A 25,323-nucleotide genomic window follows, 5' to 3' on the forward strand; every position below is an offset into this window, starting at 1 on the left:
GTCAATTATCTGTACATAATTTGCCAGTTAAATAAATTAACCAAGATCATCCAAGAATATCACATGTAGTAAGCACTGTACGATCAGAATATTGTAGCAATTTTACAAAAACATATTCCTGATGTGACTTTTCACATGTTGAAAACTTGTGAACTTTCTCTCCTTGATTTACTGTACTCTTAAAATAAAACAGAAAATTGCCATGTACTCATGGCATTTCGACAATCTTCTCAATTGGGTGAGGTTCCAAATTAGAACCATCATTTTATAAATTTGACTCGTTTGAGTGTTAGCTTAATAAGCTCTTCGATTGCATCAATTTTGGCACATAGGAATAAAGTGGTCACCACGTGTTAGGTTGTAATAAAAGTAAGTGCTTACCTGCCCTTTAAAAGCATCAATAATGAACTGGAGAGACTGTGGTTGCACACATTCAATGCACTTTTGAACCACATGGTTTCCATTTTGGTCCTTAACACATTTTAAAACGTGTCCATCCAATTCCTTTACCATATCATTCTGCATTGAGAAGAACATCATTAAAATAAAACTTAATTTAAGAAAATTATACTAGAATATTAATATCTGTGCACCAATGATTATCCAAGTTTTAATTATAAAAAAGCTGTTCAAACTTACAATTACCTGCTGGTCTGCTGAAATGGATTCTAAAGCCTTCTGAATAACACGACAACCATACATCTGTAGAGCCAAGGGTAAAACATGCCCTCGGATGCGCTGGGCTAAAGCTAGTTTCTGATCCAAACTTCCAAACTAAAAAATTCAAACAAATTCATAAATTTCATGTCAAGCGAGATGCAGATCGACCATCTGAAAGGCTGCAAAATGTGTGAGGGAGGGGGGGAGGAAAGGAAGGGTGACGGCAATGGAAACCGGTAATTAAGTAATGGTATTCAATTATATAATTTAAACAAATATGTAAAGCAGTTTGGACCAAGTATTAACTGACCATTGGAGAGACACAAAAACTACAGATGCTGGAATCTGTGGCAAAAAGCTAAGTACTGGAGGAACTTCACGGGTCAAGTAGCATCTGTGAAGGGAATGGACAGGTGACGTTTCAGGTTGGGACCCTTCTTCAAATTGTGGATGAGGGAGGAGGAAGCTGGAGAAAAAAATGTGGGGCAGGGCAAAGCCTGGCAGGTGATAGATAGATACAAGTGAGGGGGTGGCTGATTGGAAGATCTATATTCCCATAATTTTGAAAGAGCTGGTATTAGAGATGATGGATGCTCTGGTTATCATTTTCCAAAGTTCTGTAGATTCAGGAGTTGCTCCTGTCAATTAGAGGGGGAGAAATTGTGACCCCACTATTTAAGAAAGGGGAAGAGAATAGAGAACTACTAGCAGCAAAAGTGCCAGAATCTGCAATGTAGGATGGAATAAAAAAACGTGAAAAAATTAATAGGATCATGCAATCAATATGGATTTATAAAGTAACAATTGTTTTGGCTAATCTGTTAAGAGTTTCTTTGAGGATGTCTCTAATGGAATAAGTAATGGGGAAACTCAGCAGGACAGGTAACATCTCTGGATAGAAGGAATGGGTGATGTTTCGGGTCGAGACCCTTCTTTAGACGTGGAAACCCATGGATGTCGGGTATTTGGATTTTCTGTAGGTTTTCTGTAGTATACTGACATGGAAAGAGAAGTAGTCATCAGGCATGAAAGAGAGCAAACATACAAATCTTTCTCAGATTGGCCTGCAACGACTAGTGGGTTATCACGACTGATGCTTGGGCCCAGGTTCCTGTGATATATTATCAACACCTTGGATGAGGGAAAGAAATGTTGTATTTCCAAATTTGCTGATGATAGTAACCAAGGTAGGAAAGTAGTATGTGTCAAATGATGAGAGAATGGATAGTGCCGATGTTTACATGGACCTCTGTGTGCTTGTACATCACTATGCTGAGGCAGCAGGCAATTAGGAGGGTGAATAGCAATCAGAAACTTTATAGGAAAAGGGGTCAAGGAACTACAAATGCATGGAATCCTGAGCAGCAAATAAACTGCGGAAATCTGTGGGTTAGGCATCATCTGTGGAGGAAATGAGCAGGCGATGTTTTTGGATGGGACCATTCTTCAGACAGAAAGATTTGATTACACACATAAAGATGTTGTATTCCAATTGCATTGAGTCTTGGTGATTCTAAACCAGGAATATTGTGTACAGTTCTTACCTTCTAGTCAAGAAATGGTGCATTTTACAGAGGAAGTGCAGGAAAGTTTCATTATACTGCTTCCAGGAATTATGCATTTTCCCCCAAGAGAGATTGTGTAATTGGGTCTGTACTCCAGAATTATGAAGAATGACAGGAGATCTCATCGATATTTACAAATTTCTTATAGAGCTCCATTGGTTAGACAAAACTGCTGGAGAACTTGAAAGTGATAGACAACATTCTGGACGGAAAACTTCTAAGCTTGGACCAGGATAGAGAATTCCAAAGGTGCACCACTATTGCACCAAACCTGGAGTCTCAGTCATTGTGTAAAAAGGGATTATTAGATTTGTCAAGGGATATTGGAATGTCAAGGGATATTGGAATGGGCTGGAAAATATCAGGTAAAAAGATCAGCCAAGATTCTGATCATGGCAGAGAAGGCTCAAACGGCTGGATAGCCAACTCTTGTTTCTAGTTATGATCCTAACACACCCAAATCCTCAGGATACATAAGTTAAAGTAGCTATTATATTCTCAAAACATTGTTTTAAACTTTAGAAAATATGCCTACCTCAAAGAATTTCTGTATTACATAATTTCCAAACACATCAGTCATCAGTTGATAAGCAGCTTGCAGGATCTCACTAAAAACCATCTGACGTTCTGCAGGCGTAGCTCGTTCTAATTTTTGCTGGATGAATCTGTCAGACACCCCCAAATAAAACAATGTAATTGGCTAAATGCTAGAACCATTTAAAAATCAATTTTTCCTCAAAACATTTCATCAAGTAAAATTATTTACAAAACTGATACATTCAGGTTAACGAACTGCAGATGCTGATTTAAATCGAGGGTAGACACAAAATGCTGGAGTAACTAGCGGGACAGGCAGCATCTCTGGAAAGTAGGAATGGGTCTGAAGAAGGGTCTCGATCCAAAACGTCACCCATGCCTTCTCTCCAGAGATGCTGCTGTCCCACTGAGTTACTCCAGCATTTTGTGTCTACACTCAGGTTAATTGCCTACTGAAGCCCACATCTTTTTGCTGTCAAAGCTGAGATGCCATTTTAAAAAGACATGGTCTTATCATGAAATGTCAGAAATCTTCCTCCATCATGGTGGTAAGGGGATGTCTCAGAAATACAAAATATGTATAGCTCCAGCACCATCTAAACAGGACACAGATGCCCAGACACACAAATTACAGCAGTTGCACAAATTTAAAAAAAAAGACAAATCTGAAAATGGTGCATAAAAAGGGGAGACTAGTCTATTTGGGCCAGTAAATAGTTACCCAACAAGTTTTCTTTTTACATAGCAAGTAGTTAGGATCTGGAATACACTGGCAGCACCAGTAATGGATTGTGATTCAAGTTAGCATTCAAAGTGAATTGACTAAATATCCATAGTAATGGGCCTTTTCCACTTGGCCATTTTTTCGGCGACCTACCGACATCATTGACTGACGCATCAGGTCATCGTAAAATTTGCTGCATGACGACATACAAAGCATGGTGTTTTTTCAAGTGTCGCAACATTTGTCACCGCTGGATTTTGAAATGTGCAAAATCTTTTGGCGACACTGATATGACGCCGGCAGTCGCCAAAAAAAATCGCCACGTGGGACAGCCCCTTAAGTTTTAAGGCTAAGGGAAGATGGCAAGAGAGTGGGATCAGCATGGTTACTCTTACACACAAACGGGTGATCACAACAGGTTGAAAGGCCTCCTCCCTCTGTGCCTTAACTGCTGTGATTCCTTTGACAACACTAAACATAGAAAATACGTGCAGAAGTAGGCCATTCGGTCCTTCGAGGCTGCATCGCCATTCAATGTGATCATGGCTGATCGTCCAAAATCAGTACCTCGTTCTGGCTTTTTCCCCATATCCCTTGATTCCCTTAGCCCTAAGAGCTAAATCTAACTCTCTTGAAAACATCCAATGAATTTTCCTCCAACGCCTTCTGTGGCAGAGAATTCCACAGATTCACAACCCTCGGGGTGAAAAAGTTTTTCCTCATCTCATTCCTAAATGGCCTACCCTTCTTCTTAAACTGTGACCCCTTGGTTCTGGACTCCCCCAACATCGGGACCATTTGTCCCGCCTCTATCTTGTCCAATCCTCTAAGAATTTTATATGTTTCTATAAGATCCCCTCTCATCCTACTAAATTCCTGCGAATACAGGCCCAGTAGACCCATTCTTTCATCGTACGTCAGTCCCGCCAACCCGGGAATTAACCTGGTGAACCTACGCGGCACTCCCTCAATAGCAATAATGTCCTTCCTCAAATTAGGAGACCAAAATTGAACACAATACTCCAGGTGCGGTCTCGCCAGGGCCTGTACAACTGCAGTCCTTGCTCCTAAACTCAAATCCTCTCGCAATGAAGGCCAACGTGCCATGCCATTGGCTTTCTTCAATGTCTGCTGTACCTGCATGTTTACATTCAGTGACTACTAAATTTGTACAAATAAATATTGTTCCACATTGTTAATGAATACCATGAAATCAATATTATTAAACTTGAAAACATATGTCCACTTAAAAAAATCAAAATAGTCTGCAGATTTTACCTAGACCCATGTTGGTCCTGGGAGAATTCAACTATGTGACCGACCAGATCACGTAGTTGAAGATTAGGGAAACGGTTATTTCGGAAGTCCTCCAACAGCCTACTACGACCCGAAGGCATGATATCAGATCTGCTGTATCGAAGACGTGAGGGAGGGAACAGCTGACTGCTAGAGCTGAACAGACTTGTTGAACCAGTTCCACTACGACTTTTAGCTTCGGCACCAGGTGCTGCAGAAATGAACCGACCACTGCCATTTGTCAGTCCGCCTGCAGTGAAAATATATGAAGCAACTTACAAGACTGGCCATTTTCAATATGACTGATTGGCATGAAAATCCAAGTTTTACAGTAATGGAATCTAAACTGTATCTTAAATTACCACTTTCTTCTATTTCAAAAATGTTGTATAGTACCAAAGAACTGATATAAACTCTTTCCCTCCCCTTCCACACACAAAAACAACATTCATGAATTTACTCGATTTAAGATTTATTCTTTATAATTCGTTTAACTATTTAAGATATTCTTGAAGTTAGTGAAATCTAACAGGAACAATCAAAATGGAGCACTAGCGATGCAATAAAATGAACTTTAACTAAACAATATCCCAGAAATCAGCTGTATTTTTCAATGAATGAAACCCTATCAGAAGTACAAAAGCATTCAATGATAAACACATCAGTCCCGACAGCTGCAGTGCAGATGTGCATATCAGGCAAGATTTTGTATCAGTGATTATCTTACCATAACAAAGGAAATAGAGCTTTCTTTTTAAGAAGATATAGTCTCCACACTTCTGCACATTGCATTAGTGTAGTTAAGGGGCCAGAGATAAACAGCAAAAAAAAATGTCACTTTTGATAATCACTGATAGTCATTCTTTTTATTAAAGCAAAAGCCAATAACACCTTTGGCATATCAGGTGTCTGAAGGATTACTGCATTAAATGATAAGGCACAAAACTAATTTGCAAAAACAGAATTATAAAGACCAATGGGACTGTCCCACTTGGGTGATTTTTTGGGCAACTACAGGCGACTGCTGCAAAATTTTCAACATGTTGAAACATTTTCTGCGACAGTGGCGACAATTTTTGCTGTCGTAGGTTGACGTATGTTGTCGCCAGGTGAATTCCATTAAAATTAGTCCCTGGCAGTCGCCTAAGTGGGACAGGCCCATAAGCTTACCTAGTTTGTACAGTAAGCACCGGTCTGTGTAAGACTGAAGAGTTAACGGAAATACAGAAAATTGCACACTAAACCAAATCATTATACATTATGGAATTTAAAAAAACATACCAAGGTGCAGAGTAGATGACGATCCTTGTGAGGAAAGGGATGGAGGTGGTGTTAAAGAATGACCTGGATTCTGGTTGGGAAGGGGCATGCCAATTGGACCAGGCGAGGAGGAGAATCCCAAGCTGCTGTAGTATTGCTGTCCTATGGGAGGCAGATTGCTGTTGGGTCGTTTGTATAGATCAGAGCCAGTAGACAATGAATCTCTTCTGGATACACTGTTGCTTCCAGAACCGCCAACTGTAAATTCAGTGTTTTGGATGCAAGATCAATAAAAGCATTTGTCAATATTTTAGTTATCATTGACTATTGAGCTGTAAAAATTATAAACCAACAAAGGATAACTGAGATGATTAACAACTGAATTACTAACTTTGTCTTGGCAATTTTCATGCCATTTCAATTATATTTACCGATGACCACAGAAAATAACAGAACTATTTTCAAGAACAAGACAGAGTATACTTTGTGTTCATTTTTTTTAAAAAAGGTTATACTTTAAAGGAAGAAACATGAGTTTAAGGACAACTACACGAGGGAAAATCTACAGAAAAATATTGACTTTTCTGATCACGCTTCTGAAAGTAGAAAATTGCATTGATACAAAGGGAAATCACGTAAAAATAATCTGATAGATTTAAAATATAGATAAATAAAATGCAACTAATAGCTGCATTTTCAATATGCTTTTAACAAGTACCACATTGTTACTTTATTACTTGGGCAAAAAAACACAAAATACATTGTAACCGGCCAAGTTTCAGTAATGAAAATATAATTTAGAAGCATATGAATCTTTAGGACAACTAAACATTTGTTAGGTCAGATCTTGCTGGCTAAAACTACACGTTCCAAAATAAGTCACCTCTTTTTAGTCATCTAAATAGAGGCCTGGAATTTACAGACATACACTGTCAATTTCTCAAAAGAATGGAGCATGGGGGTTGGCTTACTGCTTGGATTTCACATCAGGTCAGATGGCACAGAATTTCAAGGAACTACAGATGTAGGCTTACAATAAAAAATACAGTACTGAGTGACTCAGCGGGTCAGGCAGCAACCATGGAGAATATGGATAGATGATGCTTCGGGTCGGGACCCTTCTTCAGAACTGATAAGTGAATTGATAGTCAATTAAATAGATCAACTTCTGAAAAGCAAAGTGGTCAAAAAATATGTTGAGAAACAAGTGTGGATGGTCTGGAAGGAAAGGAGGAAAGAAAGTATTTTTGGCTTGCACGAATGCCACAAGTCACGGTGGCTCAGCGGTAGAGTTGCTGCCTTACAGCGAATGCAGCGCCGGGGACCCGGATTCGATCCCGATTACGGGTGCTGTCTGTACGGAGTTTGTACGTTCACCCCATGACCTGCGTGGGTTTTCTCCGAGATCTTCGGTTTCCTCCCACATTTCAAAGACGTACAGGTTTGTAGGTTAATTGGCTTGGTAAAATTAAAAACTGTCCCTAGTGGATGTAGGATAGTGTTAATGTGCGGGGATCGCTGGTCGGCGCGGACCCAGTGGGCCGAAGGGCCTGTTTCCGCACTGTATCTCTAAAACTAAAACTAAAATAACTAAAACTAAAACAAAAACATCTGAATCTGGTATAATTTAAGGGTGCAGAATATATAAGATGCCTGTAAACCTGGTTAAGTCTCTTGAATTAAGACAACCTTCAACAAGGCACATTGTGTTTCTCCATCGTTTTCGTACAAGGTGGTATTGAAAAACACATGATGTTTAATTCTTAACTTTAAATTAGCAAGCCTCAAAGACCTGAATTCTTATTAAAAAAGGCACAGCTAAAATAGTTTATTTAATCAAAGAAAAGCCATGTCAAAATTTACGCACAGCTTAGCATTTTTTCCCAGATACCGTAAACTCTCATATGGCCCGTATTTATGCACCCAAATTCTCATGCAACCAGCAAAAATGTCTACAGATTTAAAGCAAATGTGAAATGATATTTTTAGTTGATTATGTTTATGTTTATACATAATGGCACTGCAAGTGTGGGCAGAGTAGAAATCGCCATACTGGGAAGATTTGGCATTTCGTGTGATAGGGAGCCTTCATTCATTTTGATTTATTTTTGTTGCATTTTACACCGAATGCTTAGCCTTAAAATATAGAATTGTAGCGTGCATCATTCATATTTAAAAGGGGAAGGAGATGCAATTTATTTAAAGGTCCATGCAAAGAATATTAATGTGAGGTGCGCAGAAATGTTTTTGTTTTCGCAATTTTATGCAACTGGCATCCTTCATTACTCATGGATGCAGGATGGCCGAGAGTTTACTATATGTAGACTTTCCCTCTGCAGGTGCACACGGAAATAAGATTAAATTAAATTGAAATTTGCATGGTTTCTATTACAAATACATTTTCACTTTAAATTAAACTGAAAATTGTTCAATTATTACAACGCTCAATTTTTTTAAGCACCATTTTCCAGCAGACTGAATAGATGCCAATTTAAAAAAAAGGTTTTGTTTAGCTGTGTCTGGCTGATGTAACTACTGGAACATAGTATTCTTCACTCTAAGTATGTAAATGCAAACATACTGATTACTTAGGTACCTGCTGATCCAAATCCTCCAAGTGCTGAGCCAATTGCAGCACCCAGCGAGTTGCTGCTCCCAAAACCAAGTGAAGTGTTGTTTGGTTGGCCTGGCCCATGAGAGAACAATGAACTGCTCTGAGAACTATTTGAAAGGGAGCTACTGCCATAAAATGAGTTTGACTGCAAGTTGTTACTTTGCTGTTGCTGTTGTTGCTGTGGTTGGTTTCCAATTGGACGGAAGAGGCCATTTGCTGCTAGGCTGTTTGCTGTTCCATTAGCTGAAGCTGCCACAGCTGTTTTAAGAACATTGCATAAAAAAAATTAATGCCTAGACAAATAATTTGTTAAACTTGTGAAAACAATGAAATATCACACAGATTAAAACGGTTCCATTGTAATAGCAGATATCAGGCAATTATTTAAAATACCAAATTACATCAACAGAAACATAGAAAATAGGTGCAGGAGTAGGCCATTCGGCCCTTCGAGCCTGCACCGCCCTTCAATATGATCATGGCGGATCATCCAACTCAGTATCCTGTACCTGCCTTCTCTCCATACCCCCTGATCCCTTTAACCATAAGGGCCACATCTAACTCCCTCTTAAATATAGCCAATGAACTGGCCTCAACTACCTTCTGTGGCAGAGAATTCCAGAGATTCACCACTCTGTGTGAAAAATGTTTTCCTCATCTCGGTCCTAAAAGATTTCCCCCTTATCCTTAAACTGTGACCCCTTATTCTGGACTTCCCCAACATCGGGAACAATCTTCCTGCATCTAGCCTGTCCAACCCCTTAAGAATTTTGTAAGTTTCTATAAGATCCCCCCTCAATCTTCTAAATTCTAGCGAGTACAAACCGAGTCTATCCAGTCTTTCTTCATGTGAAAGTCCTGACATCCCAGGAATCAGTCTGGTCAAAAAACATAGTACTGCCATGTGAGGAATTATACACTTCCACAGTAAACTAGCTTTCACCGAATTTAGTTAAATTAAAAATCAAAAATGAGGAAATTTATTTGGCATTTTCTCCCAAAAGTAGTTAAAGGTTGGAAGGTGATTAAAATTCTGCAAAACACTCTTCCAACGTGGGCATTTCTGCGAGGATAGTTTCTGTGGAAAATGAGGGGATAGATCAGCATTTTTCCTTCATTTGGAAGCAATGCGAATTGATATTGTGGTCATACTTGGTTAGCAACAAGGCTAACCAAGTATGACCACAAAATTATCTAGAGGCAACAGCAAAGTATCCTAAAGTTTTCCGCACTATGAAAAGTCTTTGATAATTTGGACAGGGTTTGAAAAGCAAAACAAATATATTGGGAAATAGGTTTTGAACTATAAGAAATTGAAACGACATATTTTTTTAAATAGTATGGTTGTGCCACTTAATTTAGTTCAGTGAGGTACATTAATCAGCCTTGATAAAATCCAGACAAAAGAAGAACTTGCACCACACCCAAAAGTGAATTGTGCAGAGCAAACTAAACACCACCAATCCTTTGTCCATATCTTGGTCAAACAATGTTGATAATTTCCCACCCCCCCCCCCCACACCTCTTTCAACACAGAGATAGCTAGGCAGAAAAGTTAATGTTAACACTAGTCTTTTAAAAATAGCGGTTTTAATTTTTCTTTTACAAATTACATCTGACTAAAGATATGTTAAAATTAAGTTGTTTGCCTGTGTATTAAACATCTTTCAAACTATGATGAAAGTTTGATCAATGTCAACAGACAAGGTGGAACAATGCGAACAATGGATATAGGCAAACAAATGTGGCTAAAGTGATCAGCCTGCCTTCCCTCAGCTATAGCTCAAGAATACAGAACAATTAGATTGTTGCACAAAGGGACACAGTGGAAGGGATAGCATGAGTCATTATCTTTCATGTTCTAATCCAAGGAAGATTTTTTGAAAATTCTCTGTATTGTGAAATAAAACAATTTGACAAAATGCCCTAAGCCACATTTCATCTCATCTTAATTTCTTCTGGGAAATACAAGAAATGTGCAAAACACAATTGTTTATGGTTCAGGTCATGAAGCAAACTCCCTCAGACATTCAAGTAGAATAGATCACTTTATCAAATTTCAATAAAAGTAAAAGTCCCAGATTGATTTTTGGATATGCCGATCCCTTGCACAAAAACAAAATCTATGACAAACCTGAATCTCGTTACCTGGATATATACAATGACATGCAACCAAATATTCCATGGAAACATGCCCTTCCTAAACTTGTTTATGGAAACTAAGCAGGCTTAAATACAAGTGAAGATGGAAAACAATGGAGTTTAGTTCATCCATTTTAGGCTACAGAAGCATCAAAGAAATTTATGGCCTACCTCCAAAAGTGGGCTTCAGTTCTCATTTTATACCTGAATGACTCCAAGCTGCGGCGGCTCGGCTGGACGGGCAGCATCCCCGGAGAAAAGGAATGGGTGACTTTTTGGGTCGAGATCCTTCTCCGGAGATGTTGCCTGGCCCGTCGCGGTGCCCCGTGTGCGTCCGCGCCAGTGGCCAGCGCTCGGCCCCCGCCGCTACCAAACCTCTCCTGCCGAGTCACAACATCCTCCATCAAGGAGCCATTGGACAGGGAGAGAGGCGCGGCCTGCGGTCCCCGGCCCACCGGGGGACGCCCCCCTCCCCCGGTGTCAAAGTTTGTTTCTTAAAAAGCAGATAGCAACAAAATTGTTAAAGGTAATCCATGGCAATCTTTAATTGATTCGTCAGACGGGAGTGGCAAAGATCTACAATGAGCACAAACGTTGCTCAGCGCTTCTCGGGCTCCACTCACAGAACAAAGGAATGATAGCACAATTATACATTTTTCTTATCAGTAAAACACTCCTACCAAGTCTAAATATGGCATGACTGAAAGTTTTTATAGCCTTTCACAATATAGGAAAGCTGGGTTCAAATCAAGCTCATCCAATAACAATTTATTACTTATCTCTGGAACGTCAGCTATTTTTTCAATGTTGGCTTCTTTATGGCCTTGAAAGAAGCACATGTATTACTGCAGAATTCCATCTTAATTTCTTTATTGAAAAGACAACCTGTCCTCCATATTGTGTTCCATATAATTTACAGTCATTCAGACATGGCACCGAGCCATTCTTTTATTCTGCTAGACCATGCTTTTGTAGAAAAATGACCCCATTTTAGATCTGACAATTAGATTTGACTATTAGCTCTTTCATTCCCTCCTTTTTATCAAACATGATAACATTCACAGTCCTCGGTAGGTACACACAATGGTCGCAAGTATTAGAACAATGATTAGCAGAATGATATAGCCATAATGTATCACAGTACCCCAACGTCCACCAAACCAAAGTTATGGCTACCAGTTCAATAGTACCCCAAAGTCCATCAAACCAATGGTATGGCAACCATTTCTCACTCTCTTCATTGACAACCATCCTGATGAAGTAGGGTCAATGGATCAGGTGCGACCTGTAGGCAGTGTAATCCTTTCAGCCGATATTCTGGTTGTGCCATAAAGTTCTCACCTGTCCGAGGGTGTTGCCAGTCTCTTCGTAGATCGTTGCACCGGTGAGGTGCTCCCACCCTCTCATCCTGTGGTGGGGTTTATCACCTTGATCTAGACGCTAGCGTATCCGTGGGTTCTCTTCCCAGTAGGTTTGGTTGGCCTACTTTCACATCACCACGTAGAAGCAGCTGCTGGACTGGATGCCACAGACAAAGCCAACATAATTGAAGAAGGGTTTCGGCCCGAAACGTCGCCTATTTCCTTCGCTCCATAGATGCTGCTGCACCCACTGAGTTTCCCCAGCAATTTTGTGTACCTTCGATATTCCAGCATCTGCAGTTCCCTTTTGAACACAACAACATAATTATGATCTGTGTTGACGTAGAAGGTGCCACTGAAGTTTATGACGTTGAACTCCTCAAATCCGACAGTAAGGCCAGGGTCAGAGTTGGCGGTCTGAAGTAACTCCCTGCCCTTGTTGCGCACTACCCAGTTAGGAACGATCTGCATCGTACCCTTTGGAACTTCCTCAGGTCAGTCTCACTGATGGCGCTGTTCTCTGGGCACACGTCATGGATATCTGGGATGTTGTTGTCAAAGTCGTCCTTGCTGGCACCTCCTTTGCTGTCACCATTGACATCGATCTGGTCAGGGTTGGGAACAAAACGGCAATTGACTTCTCATCAGAAACGCCATCACTGCCATCCTCATCACACTGATTACCCACCAGGTCTGAGTCATTGTCTTCCTGGATAGGGTTATGCATAATCTCTTTCAAGATGATTTGTTTCAAAATGTTCAGCTTCTCCCCGTCTAGACCCTTGGTCATACGGTAGAGCTCAAAATGCTTCAAAATTGTTGATCAAATGTGGTTTGTCTTTCCGAAGTTGTGACCAAAGGCTTTGCACTTCCTCCTGATCTGTAAAGATGTTCTTTCTTCTGTATGGATCAGCTTTACATGGCATTGGAGGTAGCGATCAATCAGAAACACCTTGTTACCTCCTGGGTGGGGGCAAAGTCTTTCACGCACCTCTTCATGCTGCTCTTTTATATGTTTAAGTCAGTCAACTCCTTTGTAAACAGCACAGCAACCCTTATACTGACATCGATACATGGTGAGGAAATCTTCCCTTTCCCAGTTTGGTTTACGGCCATGTTTTTGTTCAGATTGTTTCTTCACATCCTTAATACTGCACTTCTTAACTGGTAACTTACTCTTCTTCTTCCAATATGGTTCAAAAGACTCATCTGAATAACCATTCTAAACTTTTGTTTCTCTGTCAACTTCACTTGATAAATACCTTTCAGAAAGATAACTGGACTCCAATCCATCCACAACATCATTTCTTATAGAACAAGATGCTTCATTGCAGTTAACTGTTTTTCTTTTCACATCAAATGGTTGAGTTTCATCTTGTACCTGAACTTTTTCCCAAGAACCCTCTATATATTCAGGATCTGAGCACAAGAACATATCCTTCTTCAATGAGGATTCCGAGTTGTCCACATCCACTGACCGCGAAGTGGTTCCACTATATGTACAAGTGTGAAAGTCTGCTAACACTGGGACAAGTTGATGCTTCGCAACATTATCACCCTCAACATTTTCAGCCACTGTTCCATTCCGAGGCAAAAGGGTTATTGAACCACCCAGAACTTTCTCCATTGAGTCCTTATTTCTACTGGATGGGCACTGTCACCTCATTCAAAACAACGCTGCGACTTGAATGCATGTCCAGGATGTAACTGTGGCAAAGTGGAATCCTGCCTCACCACAACACCAACTAGCTTCTTGCCCTCTGTTATCAGTTCTGAACAGTCCTTCCAATTGCTAGGATTCTGCCTGATTCACCTCTACCCCATTGCAGACATTGGACTTTGTCTCTGGAACTGGTGTGCTATAATGCTCAGAACTATATTCTCCACACTAACCTTTCCCTTGCTCTACCTATTTTAGGTGAACCTGACTGGATTGCATTTATTCATGTTAATCCTTTGTGTCTTGCTGACATTGAAAATGGGTGCAAGATTCTTTAGACTCATCATTTAGCTGTTTAACAACTGTTAACTAGGTTCCTGCTTAATTAATGCTTCTATACTTAGCTGATTTGATTCAATTTCAATAGGTTTGTTTTGATCTGTATTCTGGGTCAAGGGACATATGAACATTCAAATTGTGAGCCTTCTCAAACTGCTTCTCACATTGGTCACAAGCAAATTAAAGTTCGGCTTCTGCCTTGCGCTTGGTCATATGGTATTTCAAGGATGCTGTTTGCCTGCACTGGAAACCACAAACTTCACGATGTAAATGTTTTGCTCCAGTATGGCTCATTTGTTGAACTGACAGTTGTTTCCGTTGTTTGAAAGTCTGTCCACATTCATCACAAATGTAGTTTCTTTTCACAAACGAGTCGTTTCTTTCTCCCACGTTGTCCATCAGCATATGAAACCAGCATTCTTTTTCCTTCTCCATCAATGCCAAATGGCTGTCTGATCCGTCCCAACTCAGCTGCTCACTTTGATCCCGGCTGGGATTTAACTCAATCCAGTTCTGTGAGTTGCACTCCAAAATCAAGGCTTTTCAACTCCACAACCTGATTGCTCTCCTTCAGCTGCTGTGTGATGGAAGCGAGATGGTCATTTAAAGAACGGGCATTGGTGAGCACATTTCTCATCTGTTTCAGCTCGGAATGTAGCTCTGGGATAAGCTGCCACTTTTTTTTGTTATTTCAAGAACCTGTGGTATTGGATCCATCTTGGTCAGTGTTATAAACGCAAGGACAGTTGTCAGCCTTATTCAGGACGTCTTGGTGCTGGGTTGTTTCCCCAAGTCCAGCCCATCTGGGCCAACCTCAGGATAAAAAGTAGGGTCAATAGCCCCGTTGTCCTTACTTGGTTCTCCTCTATTTACAGTCAATCGTATCAGATGTCTCCAACGGGGGTAATCTTCAATCTTCACGGCGGTTGATGTCGTAGTAGCATCTGGTACAGTCCCCTCCAACAGAGTCCCAATGTTGTCCGATCCCAGTAGTATGGTCTGTGTCTGTGTTCAACTGGCAGTGGCTTCTGCATTTTCACCCCCTGTGAATGCAAGACTGACAAGGTTGTGCTTAATTGCTGTGCGTATGTAATTAATTCATTGCTGTGGTCATAACTAACTTCCACACTCTTTAGTGTCCTATTCATTCCCTCCACTAATCCAGAATTCTACGGGTGGTGGGGGATGTGAGATCACTCTTTAACTACCTATAAGGCAGACCCTTTGAAAATAGATCATTATTTTTTTTTAAATCCCAATTGTTCCAATCTATCTCCCCAAATTTACAATGTCAAATTAACAGATTTTGTTCTAAGATAAAGACATCTCCAATCTCATCTGACACATCTACCTGAATGCTACGTGGCCATCGTGGAATTCAGGTCTCTATTTGAACTCAATTCAAAAGGTAAGAAATAGGAAGAAGGTAAACTTAAAGTTAAGAGAAAACAAAGAATAAACTATTAATTTTCATAGATTGCAAGCTCATGCAATGATATCCTATTTCATCTGACACGGACCATTTCATCAAAATAAGAATATATAAATATAGCCTGGGACTGAATGACAAGTATCCCGATAGGCTTTGAGAGAAATGAAACAGACACAACAAAATCCTGAACACAGTAGTAGCTGCCAGTTTCTTAGCAGCATAGTCATGAAAAAAACAGTGAACTCTCTAGTTAGATACGAAACAGAACTTGGATTAGTGACAACTCAAAAGAACATGGAGATCTGTCTAATCAGATAAGAGCCAGAACTTGGATGAGTGACAACTTGAAAGAACATTTTAGAATATTTTTTAGAGAGCTTTTGGATTTGTAACAAATACCACCCTTCGAACATTGAAAGAAAACTAGTACAAAACTAGTACAAAAACAGGCAAAATATACATCGGGTATCCAAGAGGAGTTAGCCAAAGTTTCGCAGCCCCTCACGCTTCCAAAATAAAATCACGCAAAACATTAGAGACGTCTCTCTGTATTAACTTTACATTCCCCTCCCTTGTCTGACAAAAGCCGTTCTGTTTAAAACAGTCTTTGTTTCTGTGGGGACCAATTTGCAGAAATGATGCATAATTAGCAAGCTAGGAAATTCCACTGGGACTTTGTGAACGGGGACTGGTACGCTTTGCAAAAGTCGTCTTCTGTTGGAGTTGCTAATTAAAAATGAAAAAAGGAAGTAGTTTAATGTAATGGTGGGCGGGCTAATGTTCAAAATGGGAGTGGACTGAGCTGTGATTGGACAGTGATCCAGATTGTGATTGCAATATTTAATTGCATTATTCTATACACAGGGTCACCATTGCCAGACATAGGGTCTCGAGAGGACTTACCGGTACCGGCTTTGTTCTCCGAACTCTTATCAGCGCTTTCTTTCTTTGCCTTAGCCATTATCTCCTATTCCTCTGCCCAATGGCATTCCATCTGAAGTACTTTCCATTCTTTTAAAAGTTCCGTCTTTATTCCACAATTCAATCCCTTTTTTACAAGCATAATCCATCCAACGCCTATCTCTGCCGACTACAACCAAATTTCAGTTTGTTTTTTAAAAAGAAGATAACAACAAAATTGTTAAAGGTAAACCATGGCAATCTTTAATTGATTAGTCAGACGGGAGTGGCAAAGATCTACAATGAGCACAAACGTTGCTCAGTGCTTCTCAGGCTCCACTCAAATCAAGCTCATCCAATAACAAGTTATTACTTATCTCTGGAGCGTCAGCTATTTTTTTCAATCTTGGCTTCTTTATGGCTTTGAAAGAAGCACGTTATTACTGCAGGATTCCATCTTAATTTCTTTATTGAAAAGACAACCTGTCCTCCATATTGTGTTCCATATAATTTACAAAAAGGTCACACAGGCTTGGCATCGAGCCATTCTTTTGTTCTGCTAGACCATGCTTTTGTAGAAGAATGACTCAATTTTTGATTTGACTATTAACTCCTTCACCGGAAGTCTGGCTGTAGCCGGTGCCGCGCCCCCCCTGCGCATGCGGCCAAGCCCGGCCCGACACTTCCCGGCCATGGACGGGACACCCGGGGGAGAACAGGGAAGTCCCAGCGGCGGCTTGGCGGCGCCCGCGACCCGACCCCACGGAGCAGCACGAAGCATAAAGCACTCACTGAAACTAAGGTGATGACCAAAGATAACACACAGCAGATCCCCCCCCCCCCCCCCCCCCCCCCCATGTTTATCTGTAATGCCCTATGACCTGGGCATGTGCCAGCAGAATACTGAACTCGCTTATAGGCCACGATCAAATAATCCATGATCTTCCTGAAGGCTCGAGGGCCATATGGCCTTCTCCCAATTCCCTTTATATGTTTTTAGAGTAACTTTGTGTTTCACATTATACACAATTCATACTAAAAGAGTGAGTGAATTGTTGTTAGAATTATATTTAAGTTTGAAAGCTATCAGGGATAGGGTACATTGCATCTATGGGTTTCAAAGAAAAAGACTAAGAACTGTTGATTGGGAATATCAAAGGGCAGTTAGGAAGTTACATTTCAAAGGCAACCCAATATAATAAAGACATGTTTATTATTTTGAGCCACATTCAAAACTGAAAGTCTATGGAAAATTAAAAACTTGGAAAGATATATTAGCCATAATTCTAACACACAAATGGTTTCAATACAATTTCAAGAAATGGTTAACTACAAGAAAAAAACATGAAATCCATGTATTGAAGCATAATCTGTGGTTGAAGCATAAGAAACCGTTCCTAACATCTTGTATTCAAAGCATTTATCCTGCTTATCTGTGGCATAATTCCATCAGAATCTCATTGCTGCTTTGAAGGAGAAATAATGACAATTCCTCCTGAAAAAATTTACAACACAGGAATTGCTTGCATGAGCTGGATAAAGCTATCCACCTAAATCCAGCATAAGGTCTATAGTCTTGGTCAGGGTTCTTCATGGAAACATCCAAATACTGTTTAAATGTGACAAGGGTTTCTGCCTCCACCATCCTGTCAAACATAGAGTACGACCTCTTATCTCCCACAAATCAATCACTTTAAACCTCTGCCCCTTTTGTATCCAACCTCTTTGTTAAAGATGACAAGTTGCTCCTATCTACTGTCTTTTGGACCCTCAAAAGTCAGCCTCTTCTTTTTCAAATAAAACAACCCATACATCCCATTTTTCCCACAAAGTTAAGATTTTCAGGGCCTGGAAACATGTTTGTAAATTGCCCCTGGTGACCAGACATATTTACAAGTGCTCAAGCCATGAGCACTTTCAAGAAAGTTAACCACAACATTTTCACTGACTTAAATATAGGGAAAGCTGTCTGTTACCCAGAAATAGATAGGTTTTTTAATTAACTGAATTTCATAAAATAATTAACTTCTCTTGCTTTCACAAACAAGAGAGACTGACAATAATCAGTGTTCAAAACTAAGACTACGTGCCAAAGCATTCAACAAGTAATAACAAAATAACATGAATGTTTGATCTGGCTTATTTCTATTACAGGCAACCATAAATACTGCAAATTGCAAGTGAACACAGTGTATTTAAAATATTAAAAAATACATGGCAGTAATTCCATGGACAAACCATTGAGCTAGAAGAAATTACAATGGCCAGTGCCAAAATCTAGGTAAATTAACTTATAACATGCTTATAAACACAGGGTATGAATAGACACACAAAACTGGAGTAACTCAGCGGGTCAAACAGCACCTCTGGAGAAAATAGGTGACGTTTCGGGTTAAGACCCTTTGCAGAATGAGTTAGGGGAATGGGAAATGAGAGATATAGACAGTGATTATAGAGAGATATAGAACACATGAATGAAAGATATGCAAAAAAGAAATGATAAAGGAAACAGGCCATTGTTAGCTGTGGGATAGGTGAGAATTAGTTACAGACCATGAGATCAAACATGATGACTTTGAAGCCAGTACAACGATTTGGGTGGAGGATGAGTAAGAGGGGATGCAAAGGGTTATTTGAAGTTAGAGAAATCAATATTCATACCGCTGGGTTATAAGTTGCCGAAGCAAAATACGAAGTACTGTTCCTCCAATCTGCGGTTGGCCTCACTCTGACAATGGAGGAGGCCCAGGACAGAAAGGACAGTGTGGGAATGGGAAGGGGAATTAAAGTGTTTGGCAACCGGAAGATCAGGTAGGCCCAGGCAGATTGAACGAAGGTGTTCAGCGATATGATCGCCCAGTCTACATTTGGTCTCACCAATGTACAAGAGTCCACACCTTGAACAACAGATACAGTAGATGAGATTGGAGGAGGTTCAAGTGAACCTCTGCCTAACTTGAAAGGACTGTCAGGATCCCTGGAGAGTTGAGGGGGGTGGTATCAGGACAGATGTTGAATCGCCTGCGGAACATCTAAGAACATCTAACAGCTAAGGAACCGCTAGTCATATCTTCTCATCTCCACCCCTTGCGCAAGGCGGAAAGGGGTGGAGATGAGATGTAACTAGCGGTGACTAGAAGCAGACAAGCATCAGGTTAGACATTCCATCCATATCCACTTGAAAGCAGGGAATTCTTAGCACTTTATGTTAACATCAGAACCTACCAGCTTGTGCTGCAGCAGAGCTGATAATAACTGGCGTCGATGCTACCAGCCTAACTGGTGTCCCTAATCCAGTCCTTGCGCCAGGACCCACCACCAAGGTGCCAGTTTGATCATAGTATGCAGCTGGGGCTAGAACTTGATAACCTAAAGAGAGGCAATTTGGTAAATAGAAAATATCAACTGCCTACACTTCCTGTCCACAGTTCAGAAAGCAACAGTTCTCAACTAATATCCTCACTGCTCTAAATTAGGTGCAACATTTAATTGCATTATTCAGATCTAGTACAAATGGTAATTCTAAGTGTTTAAGGAATTCTTAAATAATTAATTTCCTCTTGTCTATAAAATTACTCTTGGGCACTTAAATTGCATGTTATGTTGTTCGGATGCAAGATAATTTGCAAAATAAATGTGAAGAGTATTAAGAAGCAGTGGTATGACTACTTTAGCTAGATTAATTTTCAACTATGCATTGCAGTCGCTCTTGTAACACATTTATACTGACCAGACATGCAACAGTTCCTCTCATTAAAAAAAAAAAAAGAAACAATTTCTAACTGGAAACTAAATAATATAATGCACAGTCTCTTCCCCCAGAGTAGGGGATTCACGGACTAGAGGGCTAGGTTTAAGGTGAGTGGAGAAAGATTTAATAGGAAGCTGAAGGGCAACTTTTTCCACAGCGAGTGGTAGGTATGTTCAATGAGCTGCCAGAGGAAGAGATAGGGAAAGATACAATGTGGACATTTAAAAAGCATTTGGATCGGCCAAATGCAAGCAAATTGGACGAGTTCAGGAAGCCACCTTGATCGGCAGGGATAAATTGGACTGAAATTTACATAAATTGACAAGCCCATCTACATAGTTCTCTTTCATATCTATGTTTACATTTCATGCTCATAGGTTTTTTTTTTGCTAATACCTTCTAGCAATCGGACAGAAAAAAAGGCCTTGTCGATTCATAGCGACATACTGTAAAGAAATTGGTCCTACATCCCATCTCATCCATTGATTTTTTTTGCCTATTTATACTAATTCAATTAGGGTAGTATCCTTCTATGTCGTCCTATTTAAGTGTTTATCTATATGCCTCTTAAATGTACTATCTTATTGCATCACCTTGACTGGCAGTGTGTTCTAAATATGAACAATATGCTGTAAATACATTACTCCTTGGATCCCCTTTCCTTACTCCTTAAAACACTGTTTTTGACACTCCGTTGCATGGGAAACAGATGTTGGCTATCCATAGCTCTCATTATCTTACATACAGTGTGCTCCATAATGTTTGGGGCAAAGACCCACCATTTATTTATTTGCCTCTGTACTCCACAATTTGAGATTTATAATAGAAAAAAAATCACAAGCGGTTAAAGTGCACTTTGTCAGATTTTAATCAAGTCCATTTTTATACATGTAGAAATTACAGCTGTGTTTATACATAGGCCCCCTCGTTTCAGGGCACCATAATGTTTGGGACACAGCAATGTCATGTAAATGAAAGTAGTCATGTATATTATTTTGTTGCATATCCTTTGCATGCAAGACTGCTTGAAATCTGTGATTCATGGACATCACCAGTTGCTGGGTGTCTTCTCTGATGATGCTCTGGAAGGCCTGTATTGCAGCCATCTTTAGATTATGCTTGTTTTGGGGGGCTAGTCCCCATCAGTTTTCTCTTCAGTATATAAAAGGCAGACTCAATTGGGTTCAGATCGGGTGATTGACTTGGCCACTCAAGAATTGACCATGTTTTAGCTTTGAAAAACCCCTTTGTTGCTTTAGCAGTATGTTTGGTATCATTGCTACCTCTCACACTGCTTCCTCTCCAAGTTTGACCTGGTCACCCCTACTGAAATCTCCAAACTCATCAGCTCTTCCAAACCCACTACCTGCTCCCTCGACCCTATCCCCACTCCCCTGCTGAAGTCCTGCCTCCCCGTTCTCTGCCCCTACCTCATTAATCTCTTCAACTCCTCATTGTCCCAAGGAATTGTCCCCTCTGCTTTCAAAACTGCTGCGGTCACACCAATCTTAAAAAAACCTGGTCTTGATGCCTCCTCTCTCATTAACTATCGCCCAATCTCAAACCTCCCCTTTCTTTCAAAAACCCTGGAGCGTATCGTCGCGTCACAACTTCATTCCCACCTCCACGCGTATAACCTATTCGAACCCCTCCAATCTGGATTTCGCCCCCTCCATAGCACAGAAGCTCTCCTTAAAGTCCTCAACGACCTCCTCACCTCTGCTGACACTGGTTCCCTCAACATCCTCATCCTCCTCGACCTGAGTGCGGCCTTCGATACCATGAACCATAACATCCTGCTTACCAGACTTAAAGACCTTGGCATTGAAGGTTCTGCACTCAGCTGGCTCCGTTCCTACCTTTGCAACCGATCCCACTTCATCTCTCTCCATAACCACACCTCTGCTACAGCCACTGCCATTCAAGGCGTTCCCCAAGGCTCCGTTCTCGGTCCCCTCCTCTTCATCATCTACATCCTCCCCCTTGGTCATATACTCCGTCACTTCAAACTGGACTTCCATTGCTATGCTGATGACACCCAGATCTATCTCAGCACCAAGTCCCCCCACCACCCCCCTCTCTCCTGCCTGTCAGCCATCAAATATTGGATGCAACTCAACTTCCTTAAATTAAACAGTAACAAAACAGAATTTCTCCTCATTAGCTCCAAATCAACACTTACCAAAATTAACAACCCCACTCTCACTATTGACGGCACCACTGTCTCCCCATCTCCTCAGGCCTGCAACCTTGGCGTGATCTTTGACTCAACCCTCTCCCTTGAGCCTCACACCCACCATGTTGTCAAAACATCATTTTTTCACCTCTGCAACATTGCCAAAATCAGACCCTCTCTCACACCCCCCCGATGCTGAAAGACTCATCCATGCCTTCATCTCCTCCCGACTGGACTACTGTAACTCTCTTCTCTTTGGCATTAATTCCAGCAACATCAACCGACTCCAACTAGTCCAAAGTGCCAAAGGTACACAAAATTGCTGGGGAAACTCAGCGGGTGCAGCAGCATCTATGGAGCGAAGGAAATAGGCTTGTGAAACTGTCTCCGGAGAGAGGAGGAGAACTTCTTCAAAGTAGGCATACCTTGAAGTCCAAAATGCCGCCGCCCGACTCATCACCCACACCAAATCCTGGCACCACATCACCCCAGTCCTCAAAGAACTTCACTGGCTTCCCATTTCCCACCGGATCATCTACAAAATCCTGGTCCTCACCTACAAAGCCCTCAACCACTTGGCCCCCCCCTTATCTCACTGACCTCCTCTCCCCCTACCAACCCTCACGGTCCCTCAGATCCATTTCAGCCGGTCTCCTCTCCATTCTGAAATCCAACCACTGCTCTTTTGGAGACAGAGCCTTCTCCAGGGCAGCTCCCAGGCTCTGGAACTCCCTCCCACAATTGATCCGAAATTCTGAGTCCCTCACCATCTTCCAGTCCCGCCTCAAGACCCATCTCTTCACCTCTGCATACCCATAGTCCCATGTCCCCCTCCCCTTTGCATCTCTGTCTTACTGCTCTATTTTGTTTTGTTCTTGACTCACCATGTTAAGCGACTTTGAGTCCTTGAAAAGCGCTATACAAATAAAATGTATTATTATTATTATTATTATTGTCTTGCTGTAGAATGAACTGCTGGCCAATGAGTTTTGAGGCATTTGTTTGAATTTGAGCAGATAGGATGTGTCTATACACTTCAGAATTCATTATGCTACTACCATCAGCAGTTGTATCATCAATGAAGATAAGTGAGCCAATTTCTTCAGCAGCCATACATGCTCAGGCCATAACACCCCCACCACCATGTTTCACAGATGAGGTGGTATGCTTTGGATCTTGAGCAATTCCTTCTCTCCTCCATACTTTGCTCTTGCCATCACTCTTATATAAGTTAATATTCGTCTCATCGGTCCACAAGATCTTTTTCCAGAACTGCGGTTGATCTTTTAAATACTTCTTGGTAAACTGTAACCTGGCCATCCTATTTTTGCAGCTAACCAGTGGTTTGCATCTTGCAGAATAGCCTCTGTATTTCTGTTCATGAAGTCTTCAATGGACAGTGATCATTGATAAATCCACACCTAACTCCTGAAGAGTGTTTCTAATCTGTTGGACAGGTGTTTGGGGATATTTCTTTAATATAGAGATAATTCTTCTGTCATCAGTTGTGGGGGTCTTCCTTGGCCTGTCAGCAGTCCCTTTGCGATTTGTAAGCTCACCAGTGCTCTCTTTCTTCTTAATGATGTTACAAACAGTTGATTTTGGTAAGCCTAACATTTTTATTCTTGTTTCTCAGTCTCAGGAAGCTAAGCCGAGCTAGCTGTCTTTGTTAACAACAGGTGCTTGGACTTCCAACAAACACCCACTTACGGCATAAAGCTGGACAGGTCGCTTACATTTCGTCAACACCTGGCTGATCTCCGTGACAAGGTCATGGCACGTAGCGGCCTCATCGGACGCCTGGCAGGTAAAAGTTGGGGAGCCAGACCATCAACTCTTCGCACCTCTGCCTTAGCTCTTGTGTATGCCCCAGTTGAGTACTGCACACCCGTATGTAGGAGAAGTAGACATACTAGCCTGGTAGACATGAGCCTGAACAGCACCTTGCGCACCATCACTGGGTGCCTTCAACCTACTCCAGTCGAGCAGCTCCGTATACTTGCAGGCATTCCGCCTGCAGGGATCCGAAGGCAAACAGCAACTCTGGCACTATCTTGTCGTGTCATGGACCCAGATCACCTCCTCCATCAGGCTATCAGCAGAGAGCAGAGGCCACCCCGACTGAAATCCCGTCACCCCTTTGCTCCACATGGAAAACAACTCCTAACATCCACCCAGCCAACTGAGACAAAAGCACCCTGGATAGCCACCAAGTGGTCACAGGAGTGGAAGGCAACCTCATCTCCATTACACAGCTACATCTCTTCACCAGATAAAGGCTGTCCAGGGTCTGACCTCACCAGAGGAGCATGGGTGGAGCTCAACAGACTTGGTACTGGAGTTGGGCGTTTCAATGCCAGTGTGTGGAGATGGGGACTCCGCCAGAGCCCAGCCTGTGAATGCGGAGCAGAACAACAGACAGCCAACCATGTCATCCCTGGGTGCCCGCTCTACCACCCACCAAATGGAGCTCAGTGACACAGAGACAACAACCTGGCTGCTCAACACCCGGCTTGAGATCAAACTATTCCTTTGGTTTATGTTTCATTCGCAGGAAGAAGAAGTCTCATAATGGCTGCTTTGACTTTCATTGGCACAACTTTGGTCCTCGTGTTGCTAAATAGCAAAAAAAGTGTCCAAAGGGGATGGAAAGACTGGAGGAAAGACTAGGTGCTGAGAGCTCTCTTATACCTGCATTAAGGAGGCAATTAACCTGAACAATTACAAACACCTGTGAAGCAATGTGTCCCAAACATTACAATGCACTGAAATGGGGGGGGGACTATGAATAAACACAGCTGCAATTTCTACATGGTGAAAGCAAAATGTATAAAAATGGCCTTTATTACAAATCTCAAATTGTGGAGTACAGAGGCAAATAAATAAATGATGGGTATTTGTCCCAA

At 41.3% G+C, this 25,323-nt stretch overlaps 1 protein-coding gene across 10 annotated transcripts in view; it reads right to left on the bottom strand.

The window, feature by feature from the left end:
• The window catches only part of pum2 (pumilio RNA binding family member 2), a 96,546-nt gene that overhangs the window by 9,695 nt on the left and 61,528 nt on the right, over positions 1–25,323 (bottom strand). For 7 of the 10 annotated variants that reach the window (XM_033021520.1, XM_033021519.1, XM_033021518.1 and 4 more), the window contains 7 exons: positions 19,716–19,859; positions 8,639–8,914; positions 6,064–6,300; positions 4,765–5,032; positions 2,761–2,890; positions 640–774; positions 382–519 (listed from right to left, as the gene is read on the bottom strand). In XM_033021520.1, coding sequence (XP_032877411.1) covers positions 382–519; positions 640–774; positions 2,761–2,890; positions 4,765–5,032; positions 6,064–6,300; positions 8,639–8,914; positions 19,716–19,859 — 1,328 coding nt within the window. The remainder of the gene's footprint in view (positions 1–381; positions 520–639; positions 775–2,760; positions 2,891–4,764; positions 5,033–6,063; positions 6,301–8,638; positions 8,915–19,715; positions 19,860–25,323) is intronic. The other 3 variants (XM_033021524.1, XM_033021523.1, XM_033021517.1) reach the window with 1 other exon arrangement.

This window comes from Amblyraja radiata, chromosome 5 (genome assembly GCF_010909765.2).
Source record: "Amblyraja radiata isolate CabotCenter1 chromosome 5, sAmbRad1.1.pri, whole genome shotgun sequence".
Lineage (NCBI taxonomy): Eukaryota > Metazoa > Chordata > Chondrichthyes > Rajiformes > Rajidae > Amblyraja > Amblyraja radiata.